Source organism: Trichosurus vulpecula, chromosome 5 (assembly GCF_011100635.1).
Source record: "Trichosurus vulpecula isolate mTriVul1 chromosome 5, mTriVul1.pri, whole genome shotgun sequence".
Lineage (NCBI taxonomy): Eukaryota > Metazoa > Chordata > Mammalia > Diprotodontia > Phalangeridae > Trichosurus > Trichosurus vulpecula.
This window is the reverse complement of record NC_050577.1, coordinates 183878704-183904782: the sequence shown is the minus strand read 5'-3', so window position 1 is coordinate 183904782 and position 26079 is coordinate 183878704. Positions and strand designations below refer to the sequence as shown.

The 26079-nt window shown below is 36.0% G+C and overlaps 1 protein-coding gene across 1 annotated transcript in view; it reads left to right on the top strand.

The window, feature by feature from the left end:
* Positions 1 to 26079, top strand: part of LOC118850574 (solute carrier organic anion transporter family member 1C1-like) — a 103171-nt gene that overhangs the window by 44595 nt on the left and 32497 nt on the right. The window contains exon 9 of the mRNA XM_036760071.1: positions 15608 to 15803. Within this exon, the coding sequence (XP_036615966.1) occupies positions 15608 to 15803 (196 nt within the window). The remainder of the gene's footprint in view (positions 1 to 15607; positions 15804 to 26079) is intronic.

The following is a 26079-nucleotide window of genomic DNA, read 5'->3' as shown; positions in this document are numbered from 1 at the left end:
TGGTGTTGAGGGGCCACTGTCCCAACCTTCAGTTGTTTATTGTGCTGGTGTTTTCAGAGGTAGTTCTTGGGGTTAGTAAGTTTTCGGTGCTTTCAGTGTGGTATGATTTAAGGAGAGGTGTGGTCACTGGTCTCCTGGCCTATGCTCTGTCTTTACCCAGGAAAGGTAAAGCTATAGCTACATGTGCTCATGCTTCTCTTGGACTTCAAACTATAGCCAAGTCAGTCCCCTGCTCTCCTGTAGCTGCAAACACTAGTGCTCTCTTCTGCCTTGCAACTGATACTAGGGCCATTACTTCCTTGTTAGTGACCACAAGCATTCTTCTTCACCCTGGAACTGTGACCAGGGCACCTATTCCCCTGTGCAGCAAGTACTAGTGCTCCTCTTCACTGTCAAACTGTGACCTGGAACTGCATATTGGCAATGTAACAGGGTCCTGCACCCAGTGCCAGCAAAGAATCCCCTATAGTCTCTTTAAGGCCAACAGTCCAACCCCCTTACCATATATGAGCTGAGATCTCTAATTGCAACTGCCTCCAATGCCTGTTCCTGCCACTGCAATGCAGTACTCTATGCTATGCTCAGGGTTTGACCCACACTTTGGTGTGACAAAGCTTTCCTATGTCCTTCAAGTCATCTTAGGCTGTAATTGTTTTACTCTGCCCTTTTGTTGGCTCTGCAGTTCCAGAATTAAATTTCAGGCTTTACTAAATAGTTTTTGGAGGAGAATTTTGGGAGAGGTCAGGTGAGTTCCTATGTCTGCTCCACCTCCAATTAAAAATATTTTAAATAGCTACCACATTCATCACCCATTTTTTGTCTGCTACAGTGTTAAATTTATTTTGCATGATGTTGATTCATATTTACCAAATTCAGCACTTTCCTAATTCACCTCTTAAATAAATATATTTATGTAATAAAGATATGAGAATTCTTGGTAGCCTAAAAGTCAACCACTTTCATTCTTCAACCTTGATGCATAAATTCCTAATATTAATACTGTCTTTACTTGTATCCAACTTTGTGTTGAAGTCTGAATATCAGAGTACATGTTGCAGAATGGCAAAAATCACAAAATTTTGTAGCTGCAAGAGATCTCATAGTACCCTTTGAGAAAACCCATTTCATGTTCGAGGAACTTGAACTGTTTGAAAGTCTTTTTTTATACCAAATTTACATTTGTCTCTTTGCAACACTTGCTTGTTCTTCTTACTTTTTTTCCTCTTGGACCAAGTTCAAAATCTATTATCTTTCCCACAAAAATGTCCTCTAAGAAAGTCCCTTCACAAAATCTGTCATGTTTCACTCTAAGTCTTCTTTTCTTCAGGTTAAACAGCCCCAATTCTTTCAATTGATCCTCCTGTGCTATTGTCAAGAATCTTCACTGTTCTAGTTGCTTCCCTCAGGGCACTGTCAAGCTCAGCAATACTCAGATGGTTCATAAAGTCCCAACAATAATGTTGGTGGGCAAGGGAAAGAGAATTTGAGGAAAAGCAGGACTTCTGTTAGAACTTCTTTCAGTCCATAAAGAGATTGGTTCTTCTAGTTGCTTTAGCCCTAGTCTTCTGCACCAAGATGCCAATATGAAGAACCCCATGGCTCTTTAACTTCATCTTCTACCCTGTTGTCCCTGTGCTGACAATTATTTCAAGCTCAACTCAATAAGTTCTGGCTGGAATTGGGGAGATTGATGCCAGTGTTACTACTGCTCAGCACTTGACATCTTTGCTATTTCTTCCTAGTCTTCCTCCCAATGTGTGTGTGTGTGTGTGTGTGTGTGTGTGTGTGTGTGTGTGTGTGTGTGTGGTGTGCTTTTTTAAAAATTACAGGATGAGATTTAAATTGGTCTTTTGGCTCAAAGATTGAAATCATCAGAGTTATCAGAGACAACTTGTTAGACTGAGAAAGGAATTTTTGTATGCCTCAACTGTAAGTCACAGGTTATAAATTCCTGTTACACATAGACTAAGCATTTATTAAGCACTTACTATGTGCCAGGTACTGTACTAACTGCTGGCGATACAAATAATATCAAGCAAAGGTGGCCCCTGTCCTCAAAGGATTTTACGTGGTAATGTGAAAGATAATATATAAGGGGATACTGAAAAGGAGACATATAGAGCCTAGTATGCTTCAAGGAGCAGAATACAAGTTTCTAGTTGAATAGGTATAAGAAAGTTGATGATGATCGTAGAGTAGAGGCGTTTTGGTTTATCTATTGCTGCATCCTCAACATTCAACATTGATGCATAAGTTTAAATTATTTTCATGGTGATCTTTTTCTAAGTATTTATTATTACTATTAAAATACACAATGACCAAATAGCCCATTAATTGTTTCCTGTTGCTGTTAGGCATATGATAAATATCACTTCTTCAACTCCTTCTTTTGCCTTTCCAAGGAATATATGAGAGTCATTCTTCTATTTAATTGCATCTTATTTCTTTCCAGTTGTATTTATAGCAAGAATATCAAGATTCATATGATTCAGCTCATCAGATAGTATGTTCCCTTGTTTGTCATTGGACAAGGATCTCATATTTTGAACACTAAGTCAATTTCAAATTAATTGATAGTCTAAAACTTTATAATTCTTAGTACCCTGTGCCCATTTCTTATCAGTCTTCCATTAATATGATAAAGTGCCACATGGGTATAAAGGTCATCCAACACTTGTATCCCTTCATTTCATGGTCATGTGTCCCTTCATAAGGAATTATATCAGTTCTTAGAAAACAAGACTAAATTGGCTGCTGGGACTGAACACTGAAAGTCTTTCCTGATTGGTAGAATGTCCCAGAGCTTACTGGTACAGCCTGTGAAAAGCCAAGGTTAGCTCACCCCATGAAGGGGCATTGAAGTTGGGCTTTGTGGTATCTAGACCTGAACACAATATACAGATTTGGTCTGACCAAGAGGAGTAGAGCACAACTATCACATTCTTATTTCTGAACTCTAGGACTGTTTTAATGCTACATTTTGTGGCTCCTTACTTATGTTGAATTTATAAGTCCACTAAAATATCCAAGTCCTTTTCAAATAAATTCCTTTTCTTGTCATGGTTCACTGTTCTGGTACTTATGAAATCAATTTTTCAAAACCAAGTAAATGACTTAACATTAATCACCTCTAAATTACATTATACAATATTCTACCCACTATGAATTCTCTAATCAAGTGTTTCAGTTTTGTGACATGTATACCGTTATCCAAATTATTGATGAAAATGTTAAACCTCACTGGCCTAAGCACAGATCCCTGGTGTACTCTATTGGAAGCCTTCCAATTTGATGCCAGTTCATTATTAGTGTTTGTTCCTTAGGTCTGGCTGTTCAATTAGTACTAGATCCACCCTCATATCTTACAATTCTTCCATATTTTCCACAAGGAAAAAAAAAACACAAGTCTTCTTCAAATGTATTGCCAAATTCTAGATGTTCCCTAATTTACCACTTTAGGAAAGCTGTCTAGAGACTAAGGTTAGGTTGACATGACTTCCTTTTACTTTATAGGTTGAATCTTTAATGCCTTGCTCTAACATGCCTCTGACTGGCCTAAACTCTTTGCCCAGGAGGATAAACTATTGCCTCTCGACAGTATCAAATCCTGTCTGAAGAAGTAGACCATAGAGGAAAATAAAAGCCATATTCTTGGAACGGAGATTTGGGAGAAGGGATAGGTTTTTCTTTCCTCTGAGCTTCCATCAGTTTTGGTTATATTTCTATTCCCTCATTCTGCTGTGGCTCAATACTGCCTATTCTCCTTCTCTGCCACTAGAGGGGAATAAACCACTGCCTAAATAACAGTCCTTGGGAAAAACTATAGGAAATCAATTGCCAAACACTAAGTAACTCTTCCTAAGGTTCCTGTTGGGACTAGGGTCTTGAAAATCATATATTCGATCAGAACGGCCCTTTCAGAAGATTGTGATATCCTCAGATGGAGCCTTTTAAATTGCATTTGAGACTTACTGATGATTGAGATTCTAGGGTTGCATCATGTGTACAAGGAAATACACTGGCTTTTGAAGAAGGAGAAATGGGTTTTACTCTTTGCATTGCTGCTACTTTGCTATAGGACACCACTGTCTAGTCATTGAGGTTTGAACTTCTAAGTCATCTTTGACCCTTTGCCCTCTCTCATGTTCTGTATCTAATCAGCAACCAAATATTATAGATTCTATAACATCCTTTCTATTTCTTTATTTCCTAGTCACCTAGTGACTTACCTAGTCACCACTCTAGTGTGGATTCTTATCATCTCTTATCAGAACTACAGTAATAGGTTTCTAGTTGGTTTTCCAGCCCTAAGACTCTCTCCTCTCTAACCATCATACAACCAATTGCCAAAGTGGTATTTATAAAACACAAGTCTGACAGCCATTCCTCTGGTCAAAAAGCTACAGTGCCTTCCTTTCGCCTTTGGGATCAAATATAAATTCTATTTCCCAATCTGGTTTCAGCCTACATTTTGAGAATTTTTACATATTACTGTTCCTCATATACTTCACTTCCAGCCAACTTGAACTATTTGCTATTCCTCCTACATAATAATCCATGTCTTGTTTCTGCATTTTTGCAATTTTTGCCCTCTCTCAATTGTGTTCTCCTTCCTAACCTGCTCCTATTCAGAAGCCTAACTTCCTTCAAAGCTCATCTCAAGCACTACCTCTTACATGAGGACTTTGTTAATACCCCAGCTAATTTCTAGTGACCCCTGCAATTATTTTCAATATCTTTTGTATTCACTTATATAACTGTGAAGCTTTATTATTGGGCTGGCTAGTAGATAGCTAGCGATGTCAGGTACTTTATTCCTCCTACTCTTTTTGGTGGGCTGGGCAGTTCCTTCCTTGAAATATAGCTTTCTCACTTGCTACCTACTCAATCCTTAACCCCTGTGAGAGTGATTTTTCTTTCAAAATAGGCCAAGGGCAATGGCAGATGTCTGCCTTGATGTCAACCAGTTAACTTTCCTCAGTCATACATTAAGTAATTTGATATCGAGTGAAGCCATAGTGAATGTGTTCCATCTTGCTTAGGAAATTGATCAAATAAATTAACAACTCTTTCCTTTGACTCCAAACCTACAGGAAGAGATTTTACTGTGAAAGATACAATATTTTTGAATCTTTCCCCCTGCTGGGTTATTCCCAGTCACTCCCCCCTGCCCCAATACTGTATTCAAGCAATAGCATATGTAGTCTAGCAATTCTATTGACCAATAGCTATGTCATCTTTGATGCTTTAAGAAATGAAGTAAACTTTTAAACACAGAAGGGTAAGTGACTTTCAAGCTTTGAGGGAAGTGTCATATAGCTGAAGAAAGTTGGGAACCTCAGTTGCTCTGAGCACCCAAAGGCTCCAAGAAGCTATCTTTTTGTGCAGACATGGAATAGAAAAAAATTTACTGATGTTTTTCTTTAGACATATTGATCAATATTTCTTTTGGCCCACTTTTACATCATTGCTAACATGTTAAGGCTCCTTTAGGAGTTGTTACATGACCATCTTAACAGAAAGTCGCTCATTACCTTTCCAAGTAGAATGGTTTTATTCATGGTTCCCCCTTCAAAAGGTTTCCTCATGGCTTTGTCTTTAAACTTGTACCTTCAGCGTAGGTATTTTGAATTATTTCCATAGGAAATAGCAGAAGGACAGAGATAGCCTTTAACTTGGAGATGTCTAACCTCTTTCTTGCCCCTGTGTGGAGGTTGCAGGTGGGGAGTGGAGGGACTTTTCTGCCTTGTGTAGGAGACCTAGCTTCTGTCCTACTCTCAGTTGAGCTATCTTTTGTGACAATACTACTCTCAAACTTTTCTCCTTAGAGCTTCTACTCTATTGACTAACCCTTCTCCTCCTTCTCCTCCTTTTCTTTCTCTTCCTTCCCTCCTCTTCCTTGTCCTCCTCCTCAAGAGAGGAAGTATAGATCAATTTTTAGATTCTATGTACTACTGTCAGCAAATCTAGTGTTTCTAAATGATAAATGCATCAGTTAATTTTTAAAGAGTACCAACAGATTGGTCTCTCCAGCATTAAGTTTGCTATGTGAATTAACTTGAAGTCTCCAAATTCAGGGATGTTTCTTTTAAATATTACTATAATGTTCTTACTTTTATACTCTGGATCCCTTCCTAAAAGTAGTAGACCCCTATGAATTTCCAAAACAAAAACATTACAATACTTTTCATGTAAATTATAACGTATGTGTTCGTTATATTGATTCAGGCTGGTAATATTCAATAAATCATAATAATGAACCAAACCAACCATGTAATATGATGCAATAATAACAGAATATAAACATGTTTTAAGTGACACATAGAAAACAAGATCAAGCAAATATACAAATTATTAGCAATGTAGCTCCACAATCACACACCAAAATTTATTGTATAGGTGAACTATAGCATTCAAATAAAATTTATTGGCAGAGATAAGCATTTCAAAAAATGGGTACTTATTGCATCATTGTCAGTATTAAATAGTGTACTTATTTTTATATTTATCATAGGACTGTAATAGAGTATGAGAGTAAATTTAAAAATATTAAAAATCCCAAAGGCAAAAGAAAGAGAAATAAAAAAACCTGGCAAGAGATCACTTAGAATAGCATAGAGATAGCTCTTAGTCATTTTACTCCCCAACACGTACATACACACACACACACACACACACACACACACACACACCCCGCTTTTTTTGAACCAAGTTTCTCTTTTCTTGCAGTATGATTCCATCTAGACACTCCTTCAGCCCCTCCCGATCATGGTGGTAGTTTCTCTTCACATGAGGTGATCAGTAAATGGTGCATATGTTGCTCAGTGCAGCCAGGATAAAATTCCCACAATCTTACTGACCAGAGAAAACCCAGTAAATGTAATTTTTTTTCTGCTTATGGGGATTGTTAAGCAAAAAAAAAATCTTCCTTTGTCAAATGTTAAAGTTTCAAATTTTTCTCTCCTACCAGTTCATTCTCTATCACTCCATTCACTACCTCAAACACAAGACCGTCTGAGATAGGTTACATTATCCCCATTTAACAAATGAGAAAATTGAGACTCAGAGAGACAATACTTATCCATGGTCACACTATTAATAAGTGTGATTCAAGCCTAGCTCTTCTTGATTTTGATTAGGAACTCTTTCCACTAATTAATAAATAATTATTGAATTACTTTCATTGAATTGGAAAAGAAATCGTTTTTCTCCTATTGTTCCACCTTATTTCATTTTTCTCCCCATCCTGAGTTAATTCACACATTGGTTGGTTCAACAGATGATCACAGTAAAAATAACTCACAATTGTAAAAATTATAGTTCAAACTAAAATGCCTGAAATCTATGTCCATTTTCTAAGGATCAGCCCAGGTACATTCAGAGAAGTTTATCTCTAGAAAGTTTATCACCAGATCATGTTAAATTTTGGCCACAGCATATCTTGAAACTATTTACCAAGCCATGGCGATATTCCAACCTTCACCAGTGGAGGGAGGAAGGACACTGTGTTTTAATATATTAGATGTGCAAATGCATTTGTCAAATTTATCATGATTTCCTAAGAACTATGTTACAAACTCCTACTTGGCAAGGTTTTGAACTAGAGCCCTGATCCTCAGAATTAAATGAAGAAAGTTAAATTTAGCAGATACATTATCATCTAAAAAAAGTTTGTTCTTGGGCCATGTCAAGGATGACTCAATAGTGGTATCCATACATCTATGTATATTTGCTTATAACATGATCCATTTGTGAAAATGCTAGAATTTGTGACTAGATTTATCATCTTATCTCCTATCCATTTAAATATACATTTGTTCTGAAGGTTATACCAAGACTCCTGTGTAGACATAGACATTCATATGCTTCAACAAACATTAATTGCTTACTATATCAATGGACTGTGGGCTATGCTAGAGTATGAAAATACAGAGGAAAAATCACACAGCTCTTGCTCTCAGCAGGAGACACTTAGTTTAAGTTAACACTTATGTCAGTTCCTAGGCTGGGAGTGGGAGTAGCTTGATGATACTAGTAAGGAACTATATAAGTGGAAGGTAAGCTCCAAAAGATTTGGCCAGTATATCTGGCTTTTGTTCACTGTCTTTGATACCAACTTTGACTTTCTTTCCTCTTTTCCTGAAATTGCCACATTCTGTCCTTCTGTCACCTTTTCCTATATCTGCTTCATGGACTTTAACTCTATACTTTTTTGATTGGCAATGGGTAACACATATATCAATCAAAACACTCCCTGAGTATATACTTTGCATTGGGCTAAGTTCTGGGGATACAACAATAAAATATTCCCTACCCTTAAGTAGTTTATATTCTCTTGGATGATAAAACATGACTACAAATAAATATATACAAAATAAAGTCAAAGTGATTTTTGGGGGCAGAGTATTGGCATCCGAAGTGATTAACAAAAGCTTCATGTAGAAGATATTACTCAGGCAGAAAGGAATCAGTATTTTCAGAAAAAAAGCACTGATTCCTTTGTTAATTCAGTAGGAAAGCTTTTCCTAAATTTCTGAAGGACGCTATGTACACAAAGTTTCCTGAAAAATGGTAGTGATTCAGCACAACAGAGAAGTTGTTTGCATCAAAGTTTGTGATAAAGCAAATTCATATATATTGCATTCTCTTTTTTCCTTTCATTCCATTATCAGATTGGAGATGAGTTCATTCAGGAAAGTAAGATATCCCACTAGGATTCATGAGAAAAAAAATCTTCATGAAGAAGGATTTAAGATGGTATACCCAGTGGATGTAGTGGTAGAGCAGAAAGAATACTAACTGGAGTGAGGGAACCAAAGTTCAAATCCTATCTCTAAGGCTGATTATTTGTATAACCTTGGGAAAGTTACCTAATTGCCTACTTTAGTTTCCTTATCTGGAAAATCATATTGAAAATGTCTATCTATACCTGCAAATCTACTACTTTTATTGCTTCTCATTCCAACCCTTCAGCATAATATAGTTTTTACGAAAAGTAGTATATTCTCTCAGTAAGATAAGACCCATTGCCATTCAGAGAAGCCAATATCAAAGTCCATAAAGCTACCTTGGGACTTCAGTGAGAAAATGACAGAATTACAAAGTCAGTATCAAGGTAAAAGAATGGAGGTCAGACATATTGCATAGTCCAGGGGTGGGGAACCTATTGGCTTGAGGCTACATGTGGCCCTCTAGGTGCTCAGGTTTATCCTTTGACTGAATCCAAACTTCACAGGGTTCAAAGGGCCACACTTGAGGACCTAGAGGGACACATGAGGCCTTGAGGCTGCAGGTTCCCCACCCCTGGCTTAGGTTGAAAGTAGTTTATTGCCAACATATACATACCTAAGTATTTACTGACTCTACTCTTTCAGTTCCTGAAATGTTTTCTCCCTTTCGAACCAGTATTTATAACATAAACTAGATCAAAGAAACTATATTAAACTATATTAACTTTGCTTGAGGTTCTATGTTTTAACATTTAACTAATTTGGTGATACCTTAAGTAGAACATGTTCCATTAAAATTTGAAATTCTAGAAAATTTATTAAGATGAGGAGTGATTGGCTTTCAAGTCATGGTACCAGTAAGATAGAGGACTAGATATTTTCTCCAATTCTCATGACCACTCAAACCACTCTAAAATGAGTATCATGCACAATTTCAGCTATCTTCATGGTCTGACATAAAAAACCTTAAGGTAACAACAAAGAAGGTTCATTCTTAATACCTAACATGCCACCCTATTGCTTTATGGACTTTATCCCCCTCACTCTGATAGGGTTACACAAACGGACCCACATGCAAAACAATCTGCTCCACTTGCCCCAAACACACACACTACTTGCGATATGGAAAATGGGAAACATACTTCGACCAAGACAGCAAGAGTGTGATAAAAGAGGACTAAAGAACAGAGGGAAGTTGAATCAGGGTGCCAATATGTATGTGGAGCTCCACAAAACCTGCAGAAAAAAAGACTGCTGTATAGCTATTGCTTCAAATCAGTTATGTCCACCCAGAAGTTAGGACAGAAACTGAGACTACTGAAATGTAAATTCCTTAGCATGGGAGATGGCCAAGAAAGCTTTGATGTATAGGCCCCAGTGGAAGCTACTATCAAAAAAGAAAGAGTTTAAAAGTGAAAAGTAGGAGAACATAAAAAGAGAATGAAATTCCCAAAGATGTCAGTTAAAGAAAACTGAGAACTTTAAAGGAAAAAAAAAAACTCAGAGTTATCGAGGGAAAGAAGATTAATCAACAAAGAACAATGAATCTACACCTGAAGAGGTAAAATCATGTAGATTCCCAAGAGAACATGGTATTATAGCAGGATGTCCCTGAATGATTCAAGTGAGAAATTAGAATCATGAAAGCAGAATTTATTACCTACAAATCACAAATAATGAATAGAATAGAAAAACCTTGAATCCATGGTGGCAAATCTCATTGAAGAAATGAAAAGAGAAAACAACTCACTAAGAATCCAAACACAGAGAAGAAAAGAAAATCCAGATTAAGAGAAGCAAAAAGCAACAATATTAAAAATAAAACATGATCTCCATACAAGGAAAACTAATTGATCTGTAAGACATAACTTATTATATGTCTGTCAAAAAACAAACCAAAAAGCCTGAACATCATCATGCAAAGAATAATATATCAAAGGACCCCTGGATTTCTGAACACAGAAACCTAAGTACCAACTTAAAGAATCCACAGATCATCTCCAGAAAAAAATGCAATGCTGCAAACTACGAGGCATATAGTGGTTAAACTTAACTACGATGATAAATAATGAATTCTAAAAGTGACCAGAAGAAAGACTAAATATAAAGAAAATTCAAATCATCCAATATTATTCTATGCACATCAGAAGTTGCAGGAGGAAATGGAATAATGTGTTCCAATACACAAAGGACCAGAGGATAAAATTCAGGGTGGTACATCCTGGAAATCTGAGTCTAGAAATAGAGTGAATGAATTTATAAATAAAGGGTACTGATTCAATAAAAGAGGCATTTGGAGAAAACTTGACCTAAGCAGATTACTTGCCTTGCAAAGACCCAGACAACAGACATAAGAAAAGGTCTTTTAAAAAAGTATCAGCTACCAGGAAAAATACTAGGAATGAAAGAAGTTACCCTGGAAAATGAAAGAAAAACCAGAAAGAAAAAGAATACATATGGGCTTAACAACAACATAACATCTTAGGATTAGTCCATTTTTTAAAAAAAATTCTTTTTTAAGAATAAGAATTTCTTTTAAGAAAAGAATTTCTTTTTTTTCAGTAAGACAAGAGTAAAAGCAGAAACCACATAGAAGAAAACATGTGGAACGACAAGCCTGAAAGCGTGGATTAAATTTTATAACATTCATCATGTGAATCAATGTAGTGCAGTTTTTTGTTTGTTTTGTTTTTATGTTGAACTAAAGTGCAGAATGGAATGATGCTTCAAAGTGGAGAGGGTAGGAAAAAGATAGAGGGGAATATGTGATGTACCTTAATCAAGCAAATGGTTAAAAATGAAGGAAAAATAACTCATGTAATCTCTCTCTCAAAAAAAAAGGAGACCTACAAGAGAATGTGTAAAGAAGCAAATGGAAGGATTAGAACAGGAGGAAAGAAAGATTGAAGTCTTAGATGAGTGGCAGAAAGAAGTCCCACTGAAAAATACTCTGTTGCAGGTTGGGGGAGAAGATATTTTACCTTGGAAGGTATAATAACAGGTACAATCTACAAGGTTTTGGTGCTTAGAGAGAACACTACCTCTGAGAGAGTGCCTTCATAACGGTTCCAGAGGAGAAGAATCAGAGCTTCTGGGGACACCCAAAAAAATGGGAGAACATGGACTGAGAGAAGATATGTTTTGGGAAGTGTGGGAAACGATCCTGGAGAGAAAAAGAGGGAGTAATGAACTGCACTATCAGGGAGACAGGAAAAATCCTACCTTAAACAATACTTCTATTCAATTTACCTCCTGTAGGAATGTGTATTTCTTAGTGTGGGCACAACAATAACAACAGCAACAAATTTAAAAGGAGAAGGGAAGATTTACAAAACAACAAATAGTTCAGAAGAGGAAACAGTATTGGTGCCTTAGAAATTTTAATTGCCAGAGTAATACAGAGACTAAAGAAGGGAAAAATGAGCATCAGAGCCAAAGAACAAAAGTTTAGAATAGACAAAAGGGGGTGGGGGAGATAATGAGATTGAGACAAACAAAATGAAATTAAAAAAAAAACCTAACAAATAAAATAGATTGAAGAAGAAGATAGAGGGCAATTTTTCTTGATTATTTTTTTAAAAGAGGGGGAAAATTAGATAAATGGATAAAAGGAAGAAAGAAAATTAATTAATAAGTTAAACAAACTCCAAATCTAGGAAAGGAAACAACAAATGGGGAGGGGGCTTAAGGACAAAAGGAAGAAAGCTAAGAGGAAGAGTTGTTTTAAAGTAGATTAATTTAAAATAACTGAAAAGTTAAAGTACTGCACTGCTTTTACATAGGAAGAGAGAAAACATCTAATTCAGACAAAAATAACAGCATTAGAGACAGAGAAAATAGCAACCTTGCACAACTTTACATGTGAATAGATTAAACAATTCAATAATATTAGAGTGATGGGTTGAATTAATTTTTAAAAAATTCTTCTTTATAAAATTTCTTCCTTCCACAATCTCTTACTTATAAGAAACACATCTAAAAAGCAAAAGGATGCATAGAATAAAAATGAAGGGCTAAAACAAAATTTACTAGGCATCAGAGGAATATAAAACTATAGGAATTTCAATCATGCTATCAAACAAAGCAAAACCAAATATTTACAATGTAAAATTAGTCAGTTTTGCTGATTTTTTTCTCTTTCTTTTTTCTTAAAGATATTATTTTAGTATGAGATGGACTTCTACTATGGGAAAGAAGGAAGAATATTGGGAGGAATTTTGGTGATGTAAAAAAGAAGATATAAATGAAAAAGTAATTAAAAAAATAAAGAACTCTCATTTTTATAGAGGATCATCCAGATAGATCTTACTGTTGGGTGTAAATCTATGAGAAATGTTATATCTCATTAATTTTAGAATGAACTCAGCCTCAGAAGTCCATGGTATAACTGACAACTTCACTTTCCTATGATCAAGAGTAGCCCCAGGAAGTTATGCTCACACATGGATCAAACTTATGTTAAAATTGTTCTCTCAAAGGCCAGGGTATTTCTAGGCCTGGAAAGGCACTAGCATTCATCTTAAACTGTGCCTAGATATCTGAATAAGTTACTAGTTAATAGTGTCTCAAGAGTGGACCTGACAGCCCAACTTTACCTTAAAACTGTCCTAGGTAGGACCCCAGAACTAAAAACATGCTAAGATTAGATGAGATTTTTCAGAACAAAGTTAGTATTAGAAGTTTTAGACTCTTAAAATATTAAAACTAGAAGAGACCTTACAAATCATGTAGCCCAACACTTTAAATTTGACAAATGAAAAAACTGAGGCTTTGAAAGGTTGTGATTTGCCCTCAATTCACGTAGGAAGTGGCAGGTATTAGCACCCACATCTTTTGACTCCCAATCCAACAATTTTCTCACTATACTCCCTAACCAACCTAAGACCATAACTTTTTCTTTTAATATTCCTTTAGATTATGCAATTATTTCTTCTTTTGAGTTCTATAGGAGGCAGTGTGAAGCTAGGTGGTACAGTGGATAAAAGGTCTGGAGTCAGGAAGACCTGAATTCAAATCCAACCTCAGATACTTACTAGGTATATGACCCTGGGTTTAACCCGTTTAAAGTTAACACTTAACTCTGCTTGCCTCAGTTTCTTCATTTGTAAAATGATATGGAGAAGGAAATGGCAAACCATTCCAGTATCTTTTCCAAGCAAACCCTAAATGGGGTTATGAAGAGTCAGACATGACTGAAAATCGACTGAACAACAATAAAAAGTGTTGCATATAGTGCATATGCTACCAGACTGGAGGTAGGAAGTTCTCAATTCAAACCAGAGAGCCTAAATGGCCTCTCTGAGTCTATTTCCTCATCTGTAACAACTAGACTAGGTGACTTCAGCTCTGAATCTCTTGTGTTCTATTTCTAAGTCTGTTTCGTCTCCCCAGAAAGGAACAGATTCCTAATGAACTCTGAGGCAGAGTGTGCGATCATCTCTTCCCACATAATTTCTGCTATGTGATGCTTGTAATTTTTTTCTGTTGGTACTTATTCTTTTAATTTACAATTTTAATATTGTTATAATGGAAACATTTTTGTGAAAAGTTAAAATTTGAACCATTCTCAATATATGCAGCAGGGGAGTGTTATAAAAAGAAAGCTGCATTTGAAGTCACAAGATCTGGATTCAGATCCTGGCCTTGCTACTTGGGTGATCTTAGGGAAGTGATGTAACTTCTGTGGTCCTTAGTTCTCATCTCTAAAATGAAGAGTTTCAATTTATACTTTAGCATAAATCAGTTTCAGATTCTTTTCTGAAAACAGGTTTTAATAAGAGGAAAGTGAAATGGTACAATGCACCTGAAGATAGCAAGGAGAGGCATTAGCCTAGGGATTGGAGCTGCACAGAATTTGGAGAAGGAGAGTATGGAAGAAGAAACACTTACATCATCAAAATTTTGTCTACAGTCAGCCCTCTCCCTAGAGTTCAAGGACTATGTCTGCTTTTGCACCATATATCTTATGTACTCCTTTATATGGACTCTAGATGTACTGTTTGTGCCCAACCTGTGGTAGAGCCTTCTGAGCTCACATTACTCTACTCAGCCATAGTCAGACACACTGTACACTGCCCCCAGCATAGTGATCCCAACATTTTGGTCCTATTCAATTCTGAAGGACAACAACCAGCTGATAGACTTCTACGTATTTGGTCAAAGTTCAAGAAATATTTTACTATATAACTTTCTGTCATTCGATTCAGGCCTGTATCTTGGAGACTGGGCTAGAATAGGTTGAATTCTGGAGCTACATTTGTGAGGTGCTATTTACAATTTGATGGCTCAGTGGATAGAGTGCTGGGCCTGGAGTCAGGAAGATCTGAATCCAATTCTGGCCTCAGACACTTGCTTGCTGTGTGACTAGGGCAAGTCATTTAACCTCAGTTTGCCTTGGAGATATGTAGGTGGCTCAGTGCATAAAATGCTGGACCTGGAGTCAGGAAGATCTAGTTCAAATTTGGTGCAGACACTCACTAACTATGTTACCCTGGTCAAGTCATGTTACCTCTCTTCGTTTTAATCCATTGGAGAAGGAAGCGGTAAATCACTCCAGTATCTTTGCCAAGAAAACATCATACTGGGTCATAAATTGCTGGAAAAGACTGAATGACTAAACAATAACAACAATAAATTAGCCGTTGACCTGTGCATTCATAGTAGAGTATAGATTCCTTATTTCACAACTCTAATTGTGAGCCATTAAGCACAATAAAAAATTTTTATGTGTTAGAGGATACGACTCTCTACTTCATTATTTTAAAAGATTAAATATTCAAGAAACAAAGAGACTACTCAGTTATATGGAAATACTCATAAAATATGAGGTAGAACATTTGTCAGTTCACTTCATAATGACTTTTTCTTTGTTTCCCAAGGACTTATCAATATTCCCGCAGTAGCCTTTGGAATATTCTCTGGGGGCCTAGTTATGAAAAAATTCAGGATCAGTGTGGTTGGAGCTTCAAAACTCTATCTGGGATCTTCATTCTTTGGCTACCTTCTAATGCTTTCCCTGTTTGCAATGGGCTGTGATAATTCTGATGTGGCTGGCCTAACTATCTCCTATCAAGGGTATGTTATGATGATTATGTAAGTTTATATGTAACTGAGATTCTCATTGTTTGCCAATCATGCTCTGGGGGAAGTATATTGCATATAGGACACAAGAAAGTTGCCAATCTCTTATGCCTATGACTTGGAGTCATTGAATCGCAAGATTTTAGAATGAATGGGATTTAAAATAATTTAGTTTAACTCTCTCAATTTATAGATTGGGAAACAGAGGCCTAGAGAGTTGAAGTGATTTTCTATGGGGCCCCACATATGAATAATGGAAAAGCCATGACTAGAACCCAAGTTTCCTTGACTTATTAAATACCTATTGTGTCTAAAGTACAATACTGGGCATTGAAAAAGATATAAAGAATTAATGAGACACTGTTCCTGTCTTCAAAAAATTTACAATCTAATTGGAAACACTTTTGATTGTAATTTCTATTTGCCACCTATGATTCTGAACATTTTGCTTGGATTTTTTAAAAAGTGTTTCTTTTAAAAATATTTAGCTCAAATTTATTCTTAGCCTTAGGGAATGTGCATTCCGAGAGCATAGGATGAATATTGCATAGGCTATATCTAAGTATGAAAGAGACCTCAGGGGCCATCTGGTCCAACTCCTTCAATTTTCAGGCAAGAAACAAAGCTGTGGGGAGGTTAAGTCATTCCTTCTGAGGCTGAGGTCCTGGAAGTGTCCAACACTCCTGGAAAAGTAAAGTTTGGTCTAACTGTGATTTTTGTAACCTGAGCCCCATGGAGGTCTGGGTGATGTGCTATTACCTCTTCCAAAAGTGGAGGGAAATGCCTAGGAAGCACTACTGAATCTTCTATCCTTCTCTGAGAATGAGAGCCAGAAAAGGTGTTCCTACCCCCTGGAAGTAGTTTGGACAAGGGTTTGGACAGTATGACACTTGGCTCTCTAGGGCAGAGCTAGGTAAATAGGGAGCATATGTCCTATATATTGTCTCTTCTTCCTTCAGGGTAAGTCTCTAGAAGGATACCACACTCCTTTCAAAATACCATCTGCATGGTTTGTTTTGTTTTGTTTTTTATTGCAGCCTGGACCTCAGTGGGTTGGGGAATATGGGGAACCAGAGAAAGGAATATATGAGGTGTGTGCCGCAGCTATGGTAGGTGAGACATAGGGAGGACACATCATATAGTAGCTGGGTGGATAATGATTGCCTGCCTGTGCGTCTGCCTGGGGAAGTATATATCATGCATATGGCTAGTCATCCAGCACAACCTGAACTAGATGAAGGCAGAGGGAAGGACTGTTGCAGATGTAGGCAGATGCTGAAGTCTGATGATCAGCTGTGTTGGTCTTCTAAGAACTAAGAGTTTTTTGAACATCCCGTTGACTTGTCTTACATACTCCTAAAGTATATACACAAACTTTGGATATCAAAAGCACTGATAATAAAACTACCAATGCAAAGATTATACATATATACACACATACATATATAAACATATATATGTATGTGTGTATACAGAATCATTCAGCATCTAAATACCTAAAGAAAAAGCTAATCAAACTGCATGAAGAACTAGAAAATAAGACAATAATTTCTATAGACAGCAGCATCCTCCTTTCAAATTTAAATAAATCTAACAAAAAGACAAGCAAGTAAAATAATAAGGTCCCAAATAGAATTTTAGAATAATTAGATCTGATAAACTATTGGTTATGAGTAAATGGGAGTGATAGAAAATATATGCATATATAATTCTAAAATGTGTGGGGAGCCATGGGAGAAGAGCATAAAAGCAATAGAAAGGAAGTACTGGTATGGTGTGGGGTGGAAAGCAAATTTTTTCGTCAAAGGAGGAAGGTGCACCATTAAAAAACATTCTTGTGGAATATGGTTTGATGATGTATGTTTCTGTTAGGAAATTAGGGGCTAATAATGAGATTTGGACATGTGAATTGACATGTGAAGAGATTATTTTTTTCCAAGTAAGATTTATGTTTCCCAGAAGTATGTCTCAACTCAGGAGATGCCAACTATAAGTCTCTAAGTACAACCAATACTCATAATGGTTAGGTGGCAGGAGAGATGTAAAGCCAGTGATGATGTGCATTGGATATAAGAGTGATGAGTGGTCATATTAAAGGCACAGAGTAAAAGTGTACATGATGACTTGGGATACCAAATGATTTCCACCATGTCACTGCTTCCTTCATGAATGAGTTAATGTCTCTAAGAGTGAGTAATATCAGAAATCCCCACAAACCAAAGAAAATACAAACAAAATAACAAAAAAATAAACAAACATACAAGCAGAAGAGAGATTATAATGAGGACATATATATATAATATATATATATTATATATATATATATATATATGTATATATTAACATGGAATGGAATAGAGAAGGGAGCTTAAATTTGGTATTCCAGAAATAGACTACCCCTAATGAACAAAGCTATTCACAGCAATGGAATACTACCTTAAAAAATAAGGAAAGGAGTAAAAATCAATACAGAAAATAAGTAGAGGAAATCTTACAATTGGTAACTTTTAATATGAATAATTGATCAATTCAATAAATGAGAAAAAAGGCAAAAGAATGAGAATTCAAAGTCCAGCACTCTGCTACATAAACACACTTTTAAAAGATGAGTACAGAATGAAAGTATCAAGAAAAAATTTCATGAATCTAATGTAAGAGTTAGAATTATGAAAAGTAAAAATAAAAATTAACAATTTGAGAAATAGGAAAACTATGTTATTTTAAAAGTTACCATAGATAAACAGTTAATTAACAAGAATTTATTAAGAACCTACTGCATGTGAGGGATTGTGCTGGGATGTAGGAATATAGGGATTAAAAATAAAATATTCTCTAACTTGAAGAAACTTAGATTATATTGGAGAAAACAATGTATACACATATAAATATATATATGGAAAAAACATAGAAAATAAATAAAAGAGAAATACAAGAGAATGAATGAGAGGGAGGCACTAACAATTAGGGAGAGGAATCTGGTGAACCTTTATATAGGAAGTGGTTCATGATTTGAGCTGAATGATACTTTATTATTATTAAATATATATGAACCAAATGACCTAGAACCTAAATTTTAACAAAGAAAATTTAACCTAATGTCAAAAAGATGTGGATAAGTAAAATAAATATAGAAGATTCCAATGATCCTTTCTCAGAAATGAATAAATCTAACAGAAAGACAAACAAAAAGAAAAAAATATATAGAAGTGAACAGAGAGTTAAATTTTAGATTTTTAAGATTTATGGCATCTTCTTAATTGAAACACTGAAGAATATTAATATTTTTCAGCATCATGTTAGTTTATAAAAGTAGGCCATGTTGTAGGGGCAAAATATCAAATATAGGGCAAGAGTATAGGAAGAATAACATAAGAGAAAGTCTCTTCCCCAAAATAACACAGGAGAGCAAAGTCAGTGCAAGGAAGTCTCATCAGTAGCCTCATTCATGCTTCTCAGATTGTCAATAGCCAGCTCTAAGATTCTGTAACTGGCTCCTCATTTCTTGCTTCTGTGGTGTTCACCTTAATCCTCAATGGCATAGTTAAGCATGTAGACTGTGGTAGCAGCTCTGATTCCAATTTCCCCTATTCTCTACCTGCCCATCTTTGATTTTCCAAGCTTCCTTCTTTGCATTTCTCATTTGCTTGGCTTTTTTCTACCCACAACACACCCCCTTCCCAACCAAATGAAAGTACTTCAAAAAATCACTCTGGTTTATATAGCCCACAGATAAAGTCAGAAAAAGGAATTTCAAGTCCATAATTCCACTTGCTCTTGTGTCCCCTTAAATATACAAAAAAGCAGAAGTATTAAATCCATTCTCTACAAATCAGAAAAAATGAAAATATAAATGCATACAGACAATAAAAAAGAAACAGAACTAAATGTAAACTTAATAATTACAACCTAAATAATAAATGGGTAAAAGGGTAAAATCACTGGAGTAATTAACAGCTTTGTGAAAGAGAACAATAATAAGACAGAATGTCAAAAGTTTTGTGATACTGGTGAAGCAGTCTTCAGAGGACAAAATTATATCTCTGAAAACATGTAATAACAGAAAAGAATGATAAAGTGCACATGTAACTAAAATTAGATACTTAAAAATTCACGAACACAAAGTATAAAAGAAATTTTACAATTAGTGCTAAGTGCTTTATAAATATTATTTCATTTGATTCTCACCACAACTCTGAGGGGTAGGTGCTATTATCATCTTCATTTTGTGGTTGGGAAAACTGAGGCAGAAAGAGGTTAAGTCATTTACCAGAACACATAGCTAATAAATGCCTAAGGCTGGATTCTTTCTATCCCCTACTGAACCATTTATCTGACTTTAATTACAGAAGTAGGCAAAATGGAAAATAAAGTTACTATGGAAGTAATAAAATTAAATGTTTCTTTAAAAAAAACTAACAAAAATAAATAAATTTTAGTTAATTTAATTAAAAACAGAGAGGAAATAAAAAAAACTAGCAGAGCTTATCCTGCATAATTATATGCTGTCATACTGAGAACTTACTGGAAAGAGATGTTTATCTACAAAAATTATAAAAAAGCTAAAAAAAACCTTAAGCTCTGAAAATAAAATTGAACAAATCCTAAGGAATTATTAAAGAAAAATATCCTTGGTTAAAACAAAACTATAGAAGAATTCTATTGGACATTCAAAGAACAATTATTTAGCTCATTCTTCATTCATATTTTGTTCTTTAGTTTTATTGATGCATTTTAAACTCTTCCGACCATTGAAACTCCCATTGCAACAAAGAAAAGCAGTAAAATAAAACCAGCAGTGTCTTTCTTGAAAATGCTTGTCATGATTACTGCAGAATAAGATGACTAATAAGATGTCCTTTAAGTAATGTTTCTTCTTGCCCTAGAATGCACAATAAAAGCAACTTTACTACTTCCTCCTTTTATCCCTCTTGAGAAAAATCTATGAGCCATCATTCTATTAAGTAACAATTTCTTTTTGTTGTCCAGTTTCATTTAGAGAAGAAATTTCACATTGATATGATTCATTTCCTGAGCGGGATTATGACTCATTGATTGTTAGATAAAAATTTCACATTTAGATTTCTAACAGCTAAGTTAAAGTTCATAGATCATTTAAAAACTATGTGAGTTTAGCACCCTTTACCCTCTTTTCCACCACTGTGCCACTATCACTGGGGACAAATAAGTATCATAGACTATTCTTATTTATTATTATTTTCTATTTTTCTTTTATTCATATGTAGGCATAGAGCACAAAAACTGCTGGTTGTCTAGGACTAGTTTTTCTTACAACAGGCCATGTGTACTGCAGGAAAATGCTCTTCATTCTGCTTGTATCCTTTCCCATTTTTTGTATTTTTCTGTTCTGGGCACTTTTAGACTAAATATTTGGCATCCCTGTGCTGACAACATCAGAAGTAGGAAACCAATTAGACGTGCCTGAGCAAGTCTTCCCTCCTATTTTCCTCATAACTGAACAGCTAGCTCAGTTTGTGCAACTATGGCCATTCTTGTAACTATCTGAAAGAAATTATGAAAGTTAGGTATAATCTGAGTGCACCATCAGGAAACTGCTTTTTGATCAATCATCAGTTCCCTGTCCCCCACTGCATCCTGGGCCATCTCCAGTTATCCTGATCTATATCTGGCCACTGGGCCCAGATGACTTTGGAGGAAAAAGTGAGGCTGGTGACTTTGCACAGCCCTCTCTCACTTAAATCCAATTCACTTGTATTTGTATGTCATGGCATCACTGCTGTGATGTCATGGTCCTCTTAGAGAATGAAGGACAAACAACCACCTCTGCAAGTAGAAAGGAACTGCCCACTGGTGATATGGATTTCTTCCTTCCTTCCTTCTTTCCTCCCTTCCTTCCTTCCTTCCTTCCTTCCTTCCTTCCTTCTTTCCTTCCTTCCTTTTTTCTTTCCTTCCTTTCTCTCTCTCTCTCTCTCTCTCTCTCTCTCTCTCTCTCTCTCTCTCTCTCTCTCTCTCTCTCCCTTCCTTTTTCTCCCCCTTCCTTCTGTCCACATAAGATATCACAACCTTACCTGTGGGTGCTCTGCCCAAAGAGAATGTAAATTTTAATCTCTGAAACCTTTCTGTTTTCTTTCTTGAAGACCAGCCTTGACCCTACATTACTCTGGCACTCATTGACTTATCAACAATAGGTCCCAGGCCAAGCCCAATTTAGTCATTGTTTGGGCCCCGATTGGCTCAGAGTGAATGTAAATAGCTATTGTTTCTATTTTGGCCAGAAACCTTGAGGATCTTCCCCTCCTAGATAGATTTGTTTTTTGATTAGGTAAAGAGACCATTCTCTGCCTCATTTTTTATTAAGCCTTAATCATTGAATGCACTTTGCCTCAGTCAAACTGAGACCTGTTAAAGACATTACCTTGAAAAGTCCAAGGTCCCCCACTGTATCCTGGGCCATCTCCAATTGTCCTGATCTACATGTAGCCATAGGACCCAGATGGCTCCAGAAGAAAAAGTGAGGCTGATGACTTTGCACAGCCCTCATTTGCTTAAGTCTGATTTACTTGCATGCCATAGCACCACCTCCCTGATGTAATAGTCCTCTACTAGAGTGAAGGACAAACAGCAACAACCCTGGAATTTTTGTGTAAGTGGTAAGAAGCTTCTTCTTTTCAGAGTCCATTTGGCTGACTGCCTATCACTTCCTTACTCATTCTCATCATAGAATATTAATAACTTCTCACTTCCTTCCTGATGTCATGGTCCTCTTCCAGAACAATGGACAAACAACAATACCTCATGCTCTGGTCTAATTTTTTCTTTTATGATCTGAACCTACCTCATTGACTAAGTCCCAAATGTATTCTACCCCTACAAAGATCAGGTTGTACCTTGTCTCTTTAATGATTATGAGCTAACTGTATTAAGTTTTTTGCACTGTGGTCCCTGGTAACTCAAGTTAAGTCATGAGCTTATTTTTGTGTGCTAATTTGTTTCAAATAAAAGCCAAAACTTTGATGTCCCATATGTTTAGCCCATGTGATTGCCTAAGCCTCCAAAAGTAAGTGGGACATGTGACCACTTAGCAGCAAGTCTATTTAGCCCATGTCCTCAAATTGCCAACATAGAGACTTGTTCTATTGCTGATACCATATCTGAAAACTTTGTACTTTAGCATTGTCAAACCAATCAGGACTTGTGATCCACTAGTATAGCCTTTGAGAACCCTGACCTCCCTCTATACCATGCTGAAGTGCTGGGCTAGAACTTATAGAATTAAGCCTTTATAGAACTTAAAGATTACCTATAATGCAATTAATAAAACCATAAAATAGTGTCATTCATTATGAGAGACACCATGGCATAGTGGAAAAAGAATTGCTTCCAAAGTCACTTTAAAGCTAGGTTCAAGGTATTTTGGGGGCATTTGCATGTATACAGTAAGCCAGAGAAAGAGGTTTGATATGAAGCTGCCAGTCTCTGTTACATATAGCTTTTTTAAATACAGCTTTCAAAATTTTCTAAGATTGTAAATTGAAGAGGCAGTGCTGGCCTATACAGATAGAGAGAATTTCCTTATCCAGGAGTGATATCAATGAAACCAAAGGTCCACTAACTATCTTCTGTTCCTTTTGGCATGGCAGTGAAGCCCATCGCTGTTCTGATTGCTTTCCTTAAATGTGTATGAACTAATGCAGTTAAGCAAGGAGAAACAAGAGAACAATATACAATAAAAGAGAAGTGACTATGACACTAAAACTCCACCCAACTCAGATTAATTACAGTGACTAATCTTTTCTCCAAGAAAAGAGGGAGAAATTTATCTCATTCTTCTTAGTTTAGAAGTGGGGGACTATGGGTATGCAATGATGGACATTCTATCATATATTACTTTATTTATTGGACTTTGCTTTAGTTTTCTTTGTCAAAAGAAGGGACTCAATGAGTGAGATATGTTGCCATTTACTTCTGATTAAAAAAAGAAAGGCATAAATAAAAATTATTAATTAGGAGGAGAAAAACCTTCAAAATTGGCCTAGAACTGCAGGTAAGAGACTCTTGTTTGGGTGGTCTGGTTGGCTACTGAAATCGCCCTACATTGATTACAAATGGGGGGAAACAGCATGGCCTACAGGAAAGGTTATTGGTCTTTGAGTCAGAATCCTGGGGTTTAAATCTTAGCTCTTATACTCATGTGCCATGTAACCCTCGGCAAGTCACTTCAAATTTCTGACCCTTAGTTTCCACATTTGGAAAATGCAGGTAATAATATTTGCATTATTTCTCTTACAAGGCACCCTGTTGTAAGGTAGGTTGACCCTGTTGACCTTAAAGTTCTACAGAAATGAGTTAATGTTATTGTTGACAGGACCAATATTGTCCCTTCCTAGCAAATACTCCTTGCTGATACTACTAGTGATCTTCACTTATTCCGTTCTCAAAGTTACATTTAAGATTGGTCTTGGAGTGCAATGATATAAGACTAAAATGACAGGGTTTCTATGTGAGAAAGGAAGGAGCAAAGATCACAGAACCCAAAGACTCCAGAACTTTTGGATGGAAGAACCTATAAAATAGGGAAAGCAGGAGAAGTGAGAAGAGAAAAAAGTAAAAAAAAAGAAAACAGGAACTACAAAGTAAGAGAACAGTAAGAGGAAAACTGACTCAGTAGGAACAATAATTGGGTTTAGAGGCACAAGACGTGTCTAAATCTTGCTTCTGTTACTTACCTTTCCTGCATTAACATAGACAAGTCATTGAACCTCCTTGGATTTCAGTTTCTCTATATGTAAAATGTCAAGGCTGAAGGAGATGATCTCTAAGGCCCCTTAAATCCATGATCCCATAACACTGAGAAAGGAAAGCTCAAGGGAACTAGAGTAATAAGAAGTTGTGAGTGAACTAAATGATAGTTGGCAGAAAATTCTGGAGGCATCCTCCGAAAAGTAAGGGAGATGGGGATTAAATAGAGTTGGAGGAGGAAGAATTAGATTCATAAAACACAATTCAAGGAAGAAGAGTTATGACTGAGGGAAAAGTGAAAGAATGAATGGATGAAAGAACAGATGAATGTATAAACAAAGGAGGCATAGAAGACACAGTCTATGGTAAGATCAGAGAGACAATGGGGAAATGAGTGGGAGAGAGGATGGAGAAGGGAAATACAATTGAGCTATAAAGGTATTTCAAATGTATAAAGCATGCTGAAATGTATTATACCTCTCGATAAGACTTTGGGCTTCTTCTAGCTTATAGAAAAGAAACAGCTTCCTGAAATAAAAGGACACTGACCTTAGAGTCCAAAGGCCTAACTTCAATTTCTACCTCTGACTCTTATTAGCTATGTGAGACTGGTAAATTCACATAAATTTTCTGTGCCTCCATTTCCCCTTTAGTAAAATGGGATATAATTTATCTCACAGTGTTAATTTCATAGGGTTGTTGTGATGTATGAGGTATGTAAACTTCAAAAGTGATATAGGAATGTGTTATTATGATGACAAATAATAAATTTAATAAAATGAATTTATTTAAAGAAGATGATAAAATAATTTTATTAATAATGATAAATATTACTTTAAATAATAATAATTTAATGTTAATAAAAATAAACTTGATATATGTGTTATCTCCCCTTATGAACTCTTTCAGAGCAGAGACTATCTTGTTTTTCTGTTTGATTTGCAGCACTTAACACAGTGCTTAGTAAATACCTTTTCATTTATTCATTTGTTTCTTCATTATTAATTTCTTCAAGGAAAAGATAGTGTCATTCATCTTTGCATCACCCAGGGTACTCACCACCCAGCACCCACTGGGTATACAGTAAATAAATGTAATAGGTATATAATAAATACTTGTGAAATGAAATTAATAGATATAATTACTAGTTTTTTGCCTCATGCAACCACTTAGTTGTAGTTTGACATAGTGATTAGAAAGCTGGCTTCAGCATCAGGAAAACCTGGGTATGTCTTTCTTCTGACAAATCACTTACCCTATCAGTACCCTCAGAGAACTCTCTAAGACTGTTAAGTTGCAGAATGTGTGCCAATCAGCATTGGCAAAAGATGCTTTCTCATTGAGAATTCCATGGGAAAGTGCAAAAATTAATGGCTTTGAAGTCAGAACTTCTCTGGTGCTTCCCCAGCGTGTGATCTTAGGCAAGTTACTAACACTCTTTCGGCCTCAGTTTCCTCCCCTATAAAATCAGGGGGTTGGAGCAGATGGATTCTGGAGCTCTTTCAGTCACTATATCTATGTTGCTATGATCACATGAAATCATGGGTCTGAT